Below are 11,090 nucleotides of genomic sequence, written 5' to 3' on the forward strand. Positions count from 1 at the left end.
TAAAAAAAGATGAAATTTAGAGCAGACTAAAGACACAACCTACCTCATTGAAATCTTGACTTAAAAGAAAGAAATGACATTAGGTATGTTAGAAAGGCTTAGAAAACCACTAGGGGGCATTCTGAACTTCTGATTGGTTATTCATGTCATATATAGAAGTAAGTGTTTATAAGGGAGTTTTTCTAAAATTGGAAGGAGGTGAGTGGGGTGTCACTATGTTTGATTTATTACGTGAGCTGTATCTTAGCAAATAGAAAAGATAAGAACTTATTTTATATTCTAGCTTATCAATATCTGTAATTTAAGTTTCTTATTTGTATGAAACTATAAACTTAGTATTTTGACATCACAAACATCTAATTTGAACCAGTGCTGCATTTAACATACCACGTGTTACACAAAAATTGATGTTTATCTGTGATTTTTAATATTTACTTTTAAATTAAGAAATTGAGTAATGCATAGTACTAACATTTGAATTATAATCTACAGTTTGATACAAACTTATTGATATAAATTCATGAAATAGTAGTTCAATAGAATTTTGAATGCGAGTCAACAAATGAGATGACATGGCCTTTTACCTGTGACCCATATAGAAAGGGTTATCTGGCTTTCTAACTATGTGACAAGAGCCGTTACAAATTCATCCAAGCTAGTCATTATCTTTCCCGTGGGAACAAAGTTTGTACTGAAAGAGAAATTGACAATTCTATATTCAGAAAACAACATAATATAAGATGTCATTCGATAGATGAAAACCATGGCTGTCTATTGGTTACAGATAATGTATAATTATTAAAAGTAAGAGGATGTGACAGATAGGTGTGACAAGAGGGGTGTGATTTTCTATTTGATGGCTCTATAACCAAACAAAATTGAAAGCTTTAAAAATTATGGTTTGTCCCAGCAACGAAGATTTTATAGTGATAAATTACATTGACTTTTTTACTTATTGGAGGGGTGGTGAATAAAATAGAGAAGATGGGATGCCTACAGAAAACTTGTCACCTTTTTTCACACAAGGGGAAATTCAGGATATTTTTAGATGTTGCTTTATAAACTTAAAACTATTAAGATATGGATTATTAGCTATGATTTTATGATATACTAATTGGTATAACATAAACAAAAGGTAGTTTTATAAAATTTTGAATGTAAGCCACTAAAACCTCGTGACATGCACAGTAAATGATGCCCAGGCAGATAGTGTTAATGTGTGATGATAAAATCAAAGACTACTCGTACTAGCTTAATGTAAGCTAAAAGTTACCAGTATTACATATTTTTCTGCTAAAGTGAAAAACTAGAAACTAGATCATAAGATTTTTAATAGAAGGGATAATTCTTGGACAACTTGCATTGTTTCTGTTTGAGAGGATTAAATTTAACTTTGCACCACACTAGTTAAAGATTCCCAAAGTCAGTTAGTTACAGGAAGTTCTGGACGTGTGATATGTTTCAAGATCTTTCATATTATCTTAAAAAAAGTTATTAAATTAGTCTTATGGCTTATTGTCTTCACTTTCTCTTTACACTTCTGGGTTTTCTTGACATTTCACTACTCAGCTTTTAAAAGTAACATCCTTTTTCACTAGATCATCACTCAAATTATACTACAGACTAATTTCAGTAAATGATTCTTGACTAATAATTATATTGTTTGGGTGGTAATTTGCAGTCAAATTTTTAAAAATATCCCACAATAATTGAATTCATATGCCTCTATAATATTTAACCCTTCTTACATGGGCCTGGCTCTTTTGTGTATGTCATGATGTTTTACAGAGATGCATTCAAAATTTACTTAAATTTATCATCAGTACGCGTTTTAATCACTTGCATCACTATACAGTAATGTATTGTTGCCAGTCAGTCAGTCATCAGACACTAAAATGATGTCACGTAAAGGACATTTAATGATGCAATTTGTGCTGTTGTGATGGCGGTAAAATCTGTGCATGTCATGAATATATGCATTCAAAATTTACTTAATTTTATTCATCAATATATACATATGTGTGTGTGTGTGTGTGTGTGTGTGTGTGTGTCGAGAAAATTTTAAACATCTTCAATCTGTACTTACGTTGTGACTTGATATGCATTCCTCTCAATTCTCTCTTCTTAGTTTGTACAATTTTAGTAGTATGGCATGTACAATGTAATCACAATCGTTAAATAATGACGAGGTTAAACTTTTTTACTTGTTGTGAAATATCAGTAAATTTTTGCAACTCATAACAGAAGCCCCTACCATTTATCCTTAACTTTAAAGGCAGTTTTCAGAATCATGTGTTCTCATTTAATGTATATTTATAACCAATGGAAGATGCTTACAGCATTAATTGTCTTTTATTTGTTGTTGTTTTCTATACAGCTGTTTTTGGACATTCTGTTTTATATGTTATTTATGTTATAAAATGCATATCTGAAATGTACATTAATGTTGTTGCAACAACACACTCAGGGGAATAAAGCTTGAACTAACTCAGTATGTCTCTCCAAGTGCTGAATTTCACACAAGACACTCAGTACTTCTGCTTAGTAGAATCTGCTTATGTGTTGCTTTTTGGGAATTAATAAACAAGCCAGACAATAAACACTTGAAATTGTGAATAGAAGAAAAATTGAAATTTTACAAAATGATAGATGCAAAGAAGAAAAAGGGTATTTTTAACTCTATTTCATAACTTTCAAAATTTCATTTTACTTTACACTAGTGATTTAGCTACAGTTAGTGTTAAGGAAGAGAAAATGACTGATAAAAATTGAAATACAAACTTTTAGTGAAAAAAATAACAATTCTTGATGATCTATTAATACTAGAAGTAAATGACCTTATAACACCAAAATGTTGTTTTTATTTAACTAAACACTCAATGTTTTGCCTTTGAAGCTTTCTACTGTCAGTTTCAGTATGCGTTTTAGTGAATGCTCCTCAAGAAGCATTATTGTGTTGTATTTATGAAAAAAATTAACTTAGTGTGTAAAAACCTATCCTTAAAATAAAATAAAGGTTCTAATGTGGTGAGAAAATCTTGATGTGAAGAATAAAATGCTTCAATTCTACTACATTATAAATAACATGGAAAAAAAGTAAAGCTGAAAGTAGTTTTACTTATTATATTTTGTTGCAGTAGTGCAAAGAGATTATTAAAATGAACATGTTATTTGTAACGTTAGGTGCATAATAGGGAAGAAATAGTTTGTTTTATGATCTTGAAAGAAGTTGTCAAATGATAAGTAAGACTGCAGATTTGTTTAGTGTTTATACGGATTTTAAAATCCTCCATCAGTTATTTAAAGTTTGAGAATATCTGGCACTAAATGATTTTTATTTTTAGGAGGCATATTTCAAACGTCCAGGGCACTGCACCCAAGCTGGCATGCTCCCCGACAAGCAATGGCCTCGGCAGTAACGTCAAGCCGGGGGCTTCAGTTTCCGTTACTGTCAAGGGCGAACACTGAAGGATAACAGGCCTAGCTCAGGAATGGGCACCATAGTGAACTTAAGTCTCAACACTCCCCACTCTGAGCCAGGCTTTGAATCCAGATGATCACATATGAAGACAACAGCATTTTGTGTTTTATCCTATTACATAAGAAATATCTAAGGTGGTCTTCTTTCAGACGGTTTCAGTAAAAGAAAATTCGTGTCTTGACTCATCTTCCCGACTTGCTTTTACTAAATAAGAAATCTGAAAGAAGCTATGATTTACACTAAAACAATAGTTTTACATTTCTCTTGTTTTAATTGTTCGTAAGATGCTGTTAATTGTTACAGTATAAGAAAGGATGCATTTGTTGTTTTTATGAGGAAATTCGTAAGTCACTAATAAGAGAATCATTTATGTGAGGCAACTGCAGTGTTACCTAGGGTAATTTATGGAAGTTAAAAATTGTAAAATGTGTGATCACCTCTTTATTATTGCGAAGTCGTTTTTGGATTTTCCCGTATATGTATTGACTGTGCTACAAACTTTTTCCTAACTGTAGCGAATGGTCCGTAGAAACTCGTTGATGCAATGTACATTGTGTGATGTACACACAGTTCCTTTTAAATGTAGTAATATTTATGTTAAAGAAAAATGGATATTATATGAATAAATCTTTGCCTTAGATCTAAAATTCTTAACATAAATATTAATTCTAATTCCAGAGATAGAAGCAGAACTTAAGAAAAATAGGAAGGATTTAATCCTATTGCATGTTACTGTTCATTATAAATTGTGTATGTTATACAAGGAAGTACACCATGGGCATATAATTATGATATTTCTGTGTATCACGACGTATGTAAATATTCAGGAAAGTTGTCACTCTCTAGGCTTGACTTTATTGTTAATAACATTTAGATAAGTTATTTATAGTGTAGTCAGATCATTTATGAAAATACCAACCTGTTTTGTTTTCATGTAACAATTTATCATGTTTTTTCTACTGTGATGAATGTAGAGATGATATGGTTATCTAGTACAACATTTATTCATGTTCTTAATGTGTTGCATGACAGTCTTTATTGAGTGACGTGTTTGCTAGATGTAGACAATGTAGGTAGTCATTAATACCTGATGAAAAACATCACATCTTATGATACTACTTACTTGTTCTGATAATTTTATTTGTAATGTATAACTGTTTTCTTGTGACAGCATGTACGAGTAACATGAATAGTATCAATGCCTTTAATGAAGATTTTCTGGTTGATCTATCATTGGAACTAGTAATGCTTAATGAAGTTTATAAAAAAAAAAGTCTTGGTTTGTTGAATTGAAAAAGTGTTTTTATCGAGCTGTACTTATTTTAACGTAACTGAAAAATTAAGCAAATAATTACAAATCATGCATTTTATGGACATGATACAAGAGAAATCTAAGAACTTGTAATCTTGATGTTAAGTTTTGTTTACATGACGTGTGATGTTACCTTTAGGAGTAAATGTATGTCTAGTAGCCATTCATTTTGTTTTTTAACTAAGGGATAAACTTGGTACGTGGTAAATTGTACATGAACAATAGAATTGTGGATGTGCTAAAGTGAAGTAGAAAGAGGTAAGTATGGGTTTTTTCAGGCCAGATTCAAGATAAGTCTGTGCGTAGCGTACCTCCATACGCAGATATGACAACTTGCCTGTGTACTTCCTTGTTGTTGTCTTCATGTCTTATCATTCATTTACCTTAACAATAAAAAAAATAAACCAGAATCTGTGTTTACTGTGTTTCTGTTAATAAACGGCCAGATGCGAATTTATCGAGCATCTTGCACTTGAGTATTAGGTTGTTCATTCGGAAAAAGTTGTCACGTGTTCTGAGCATTTATCAACTCTGATTACTAAGGAGGTTTTAAACTGACTTGCAGGTAAGCAAATATAACTTTGGTGATTAATTATATAAATTAGTAATCTATAAAACGACATAAAAAAGCGTAACAGAATAAAAGTTCATTTCTCCTTAACCATAAGAATTCATTTATCCCAAACATGTGAAGTGTCACTCATCTATATGAAACTTTTTACTCAGAAATGTGGTCTTCTAGAATAGTACTCACTGAATTTAACTTCTACTAAAACGAGAAATAATTCACATATATACTATCTGAAAAATAATCCATAATACTTTACTGACTTTGAAGTCCACACAAAATTGTAATAGTTAAGAAGGAAGTACACAAATGTGTTAATTCAGCATGAACGTCATACACTCTAAAGACTCTTGTGATAAGCAAGTACTACATTTAGGCCCTTCTATTATTAATATTTCACATCATACTTTTTAAATTTTTATGGTTTTAATTTGAAGCATAATAAATCCAATCAAGATTGTGTGCTAATTCAACCCTAGGTGTTACTTTCTGTAGCAGGATTCAATGAAGGAGGCTATCTACTGTTTCATGGGATTATTGTATTTTTCTATACTGTGTGTGTTTTGGGAGGGGGGGGAGGGAAGATTTATCTTCAAGCCAATTTTTGTTTCTTTCATTCCAGCTATAACAAATTGCTACACTTTGTTGTTAACAATAATAAGTTCGAGGTGAATGTACGGTGTATAATATGTCAACCACACCACATCTACTATATCGAGTGCTCTTTAGGCTGGCTGGGATACAACAGAAAGTACTGGTTGATACACTATTTGTACTTAAAGTAGATTGTCTGGGAGCTGTTATGATGTGAATGGGTTTAATTTGGGTGGAAGTGTAATTTTATGTCAACACACCAAAATTTGGGTAATGATATTTTAACACCATATATAATTATTTTCTTCAATTATCCTAATCATTATTCAGAAGAACTAATGAATTGCAAGCCAGGTTTTTGTGTTGTGCCCACCACAGGGATTGAACTACAAATCTTAGCATTATAAATCCTCTACTGCACCATTGAGCCACCAGGGGACTAATACTGTTGTTTAGCCACAGAGAGACTGTACTGTGAGAGTAGTTTTGGCACCTACCAGGTTGGTTTCTTACTTGAAGATCCTAGGACTTGCTAAAGAAATCTGGTCAGTTTTCAGTTCCCATATTGTTTGCCTGCTGATTGTGTGTGTATATCTTTCTTTTACTCATTCAACACAACTGATTTAAGTTCTTTTTCAGATAGTTTATTTTTAACTTTATCAAATAGTTTTAATTTTTTTTATTTAAAAACCATTTTATCCATTTGTTAAAAGACAGAGAATCAATGATGTTGCATGAAGCAGTCAGCTAGTTTTGTGTGTTATGTAACTAAAGCTATATTCTGTGTTCTCTAATTCACAGTGTTGCTTCAAATATATAAGTAACTAATTGTTTTATGTACAAGTCTATATTATTTTGCATCTATTATATATTTTAGTATGAGGGTTATTTTGTATTTGCTTTGTTAGCCTAGGATGTGGATTTAGGACCAGCCTAGAACTCTTATGTTGGCCAAACCTCATATTAAGATTATGGTTAAAAATTTCAGTAAGCGTACCCAATTGGTGAGTTTTTGTTTTATCACATTACGTACTTCTAGCTGCATTATTTAGTGGTTAATTTCTATCTATGTTGGTAATCTTCTTTGATCAGACATTATAGACACTATATAAACTAATGCTTTTTATATTAAAATTCATTGCAGCATTCTCTGTAACTTATATTAAAGCGTGTCAGATGAAATTTAGCATGTGGCATATGTCAAGTATGATATAAATATTGCATTTTTAATGCTAGCTTGTAAAAACCATGGCTACAAGTTTTCTGGCAACATGCTAGCACCATCACAAACAAGTGACACAGTTGTAATTTCAACATCTGACAGTTTTTTAGACATATTCCCACAAAGTTTACTCAATATTGTTCTGTCATGACATTAATAAAGAAGCAGCCAATAGGCACCTTTCGGTTGCTGTTTAAAGAAATCACCATAAACACCAATACCTTGCTGTAAAGAGGAGTTGAATAGTCTTCTGTATTTGCACCAATATCAACTTAGCTTGGGAATTTCTTTCCATTCGACTTCACACATTTTTTATGGCCATTTCATATTGCATTAAAGCACAAATAACTTTACTGGTTTCTTCTTTTCCTCTTGTAGTAATGCTTTAATTAAATATCTGTTGTATAAAGCCTGGTGCCCCATTAATGTTTTGATATCACTTGAATTACAAATGTAGTAGAACAAAATTGAAAGTACGTTTTACTTTTTATAAGCTCCGATGGAGCAAAACTGCAGTGTCAGAGCCAAAGAGTGCAAAAGTGGAGACGATGCTTTCCAAATCAATATATTTTCAGTGGTATCAAAAAAAAGATGCTTTCCAGCATATAAGAACTGTTGGTGGATATCCATTTTTTTTTTTTATTCAGCTTGCACAATCACCTTAATTAACGTTACTGCTATTAGGCCTTAAGTTACTGTATCTAACAATGTAAGCAGATAATATGTTTGCAGTGGCAAATCAATTCTTCTTTACTTATTTAACAAAAAAAAATGTGACATTACCAGTGAAACTACACAGGACCAGCCCTTGGTCCGTTGTTAGAATTCCACACAGAGCTTGCACAATCACCTCTAATGAAATAACGGTTCAAAATGCTTGTTATTTTGTTTTGAAAAGTTTAATTTTTTCCTAGCTGTTTCAAATGATCAACTGTTTGTCCATTTTTATTTTGTTTTCTTATAGTTGTTGGACTATCAATCACATGGTACTGTAGTTATGATCTAGAAGGACATAATATTTAGCATTGCTCCATACAAATGTTGTACTTGAGTTAACTGCATCTGGAACCAACATTAAGTGTGCTTGAATTGATGTTCTTTAGTACCGATGACCTCGTTCTGGCAAATAGCAAATAAATCAACATATAATTGAATCAGTAATTTATTAACCCTCATCAGCACACCTGGGGTCCTCATGGACCCAACGACTCTTGGTTGTATATCTTTAAAGGTAATCATTACAAATTTATATCCATTCGTGTAATTGTCAAGTAGAAACCCTGGATCAATATTACACTATTTTTTAAAACAGGTAGATAAAGTATGTAGCTATAATCTAATACTTCTCTGGGATCAATGCAGACCCCATTCCATCATTGACCATCACTATACATGCAGTTCGCCCTATGCCATACAAAACAAATTTCTAAACGTTTGTTTCACAATATAGGCTGTTGTAGAGGATAATCCATCAAAGTAGTACAGTATCATCTCATCTGTTTGTTTATAACATCATTGTGGTAAGTATGTATGTATGTACATCTCATTCCTCAACAAGTGTTCTCTGGATGACTGCTTATAATGCCCTATTTTATAGAAACCTTCTTTGAACATTGTTGTAATTAACCTGCTTATTGTATTGTCAATCCATAACCTACTATAAAGATACATTTGTGTTGGGGTCTGGTTGGACCCGCAATGTACATTTTGAGTTGAATTTTGCAGTGTTATGGTAATCTCATCACATATTGGTGGATAATGACTTGAATATAGAAGTATAATAAAACTTACGCGTTTTTTTTTTAATACAAAATATTGTATAAGGAATAGTTTAATACTACTTATTTATATACTGAGGAACAATGTAATTTTGTGATTTCTTGATTTGTCAACATACTTCCTCTAGAATACGTATATTTTCTATGTTGGTCACATTGCATGCTAACCCTAATAAAAGTTGTAATGCAGTTGGGTTTTTTATTTCAATCCAGGGCTTACTATTTTTTGCTGGGATCCAGGTGCAATGATGAGGATTAAAGCTATTTATATTTTTTCTTCTTTTTTTTAAATAAATTATTTATTACATGGAAAACCTTTTCTTGCTTGACTACTGTAATTATCATATTTCTTGTTCACCCTTAACTTATACAGAAATGCTATAGTGCCACTCAAGAAGACAGTCTTTCTATGTAGTCGTAGTAACGAGAACAATTACTTTGGCTTATATACTGATTTCACAGCGATTGTGTTTTTAATCACATACAGAATAGATTATTATCAGATAGACTAACAATTTTCTGTTGATTTGTTTCTTGGCAGTACTTAGAGGCTTGTGTGTGTGATATCAATTTATTATTTACTTAGTTTTGTTACAACGAAATTTAGCAAAAGACTTCAACAATTAAACTATTTAATAACGATTTCAAGTAAAACTACTACATCAACAGAAGTTTTCGTAGAATAGAAACTTTAACGGTCCAAAGAAATATTTGAAAAATTAGAAAACTTCCAAGTCATGATGATTGTATATCTTTTGCAGGTGCTCAGGAAATGAAAATACGGTGGGCAAAGAATTGTCTATCGGACGAACCTTTTGACCTGTACGATCAAAATTTTCAGAGCACAACCAGGAAGCTTTTGTTGGATACCAGTTGTCTCCATGGGAAGCTGTGTGAAATTTAGAAGTGCATGAAATCGATTGAGTTAACAATTACAATATCATCATAAAAATAAAACGAAAGTTATATACGCTGGAGGGGTCGCCTATTTTAACCATTTGTACCACTATACAGTAGTGTGTTGTCTGTCAGTCAGAAAACACTAAAATGAAGTCACATAAGGGGTGTTTAACGTTGCAATTTGAACTGTCGTGACGTGACGTCAGTAAAACGTGCGCTTGCCATGAATCACGAGAAGAATTACGCGCTCTTTAGGCTGCAACACAGCATGACGTATGAACTTAAAAAACAAGAAATAAAATATTTGTTACTCTTGACACAGAACGGTAATTGTGTTTTTGATTTTGATTTCTGATCTACGAAAGTGCAACTTTATCGCAAGTAATATAATACTACTACTACTATTTGTAGTTGGAGATTATTTTAATATGTCTTAAACTTAGCGGGTTGCAACACATAAAAATAATATATTTTTCTAAGTCTTCAAAAAATGGTATATTACGTAATTTATAAATAGGCTAATTGTTTTATACGATAAGTCCGAAGCGTTGTTAAATTTAGTTAATTTTTTATCTGGGTCCTGCTAATTTTTTTCTTTGCTCCACTTTATCTATATATATATATATTTTATCTTTCAAAATTATTTTTTTTGTGAAGACTACCGTAAATCTCTCAACAAGAAATTGCTTACGAACCATGTTTTATATACATACCACTCTGCGTACGTGTTTTGATGACTTGCTACAAAACCGATAAATTACGAACAAGCAACTAAAACATGTGCATTGAAAGTTAACATTGTATAGTATATTACAGTTATAAACACCAATATTTTCTTCGATGTGCGTTAACCCATTCAACAATGAACAGATCCAAAGCTGCGATGCTTTGGTTCTTCCAACAAGACATTTGGTGGTGGTGTTTTGATTCCTTCTGGTTGATATTTAGAATTAGTTCTTGCGATTTTCGAACCTGCAACGATCTATTCAATCGTCAGTTGATAGCAACTATGCGTGTCTTCTCTTCATTCTTTCCGGGAAGCCTTTCATTGTCGTTTTCTTACCTTCACTTCTTAATCACATGTTTATTCGTTCTAATTTACACTTTTAAAAAAGGCTAAAAACGTCAGACACGCCCACTTAATTTGTTTCTGCCTGAAGTCTCGCTCAGTCCACACGAATTTCACCTGAAATTTAACTGTAACAATAATAAGTATAACATCATAAATAATATTC

At 32.0% G+C, this 11,090-nt stretch overlaps 1 protein-coding gene across 5 annotated transcripts in view; it reads left to right on the forward strand.

The window, feature by feature from the left end:
• Positions 1–5,203, forward strand: part of LOC106457304 (double-stranded RNA-binding protein Staufen homolog 2-like) — a 37,180-nt gene extending 31,977 nt beyond the window's left edge. For all 5 annotated transcript variants that reach the window (XM_013916696.2, XM_022383166.1, XM_013916695.2 and 2 more), the window contains exon 12: positions 3,345–5,203. In XM_013916696.2, the coding sequence (XP_013772150.1) occupies positions 3,345–3,468 (124 nt within the window). In that variant the 3' untranslated portion in view covers positions 3,469–5,203. The remainder of the gene's footprint in view (positions 1–3,344) is intronic.
• The last annotated feature ends 5,887 nt before the right edge of the window (positions 5,204–11,090 follow it).

This window comes from Limulus polyphemus, unplaced genomic scaffold (genome assembly GCF_000517525.1).
Source record: "Limulus polyphemus unplaced genomic scaffold, Limulus_polyphemus-2.1.2 Scaffold314, whole genome shotgun sequence".
NCBI lineage: Eukaryota > Metazoa > Arthropoda > Merostomata > Xiphosura > Limulidae > Limulus > Limulus polyphemus.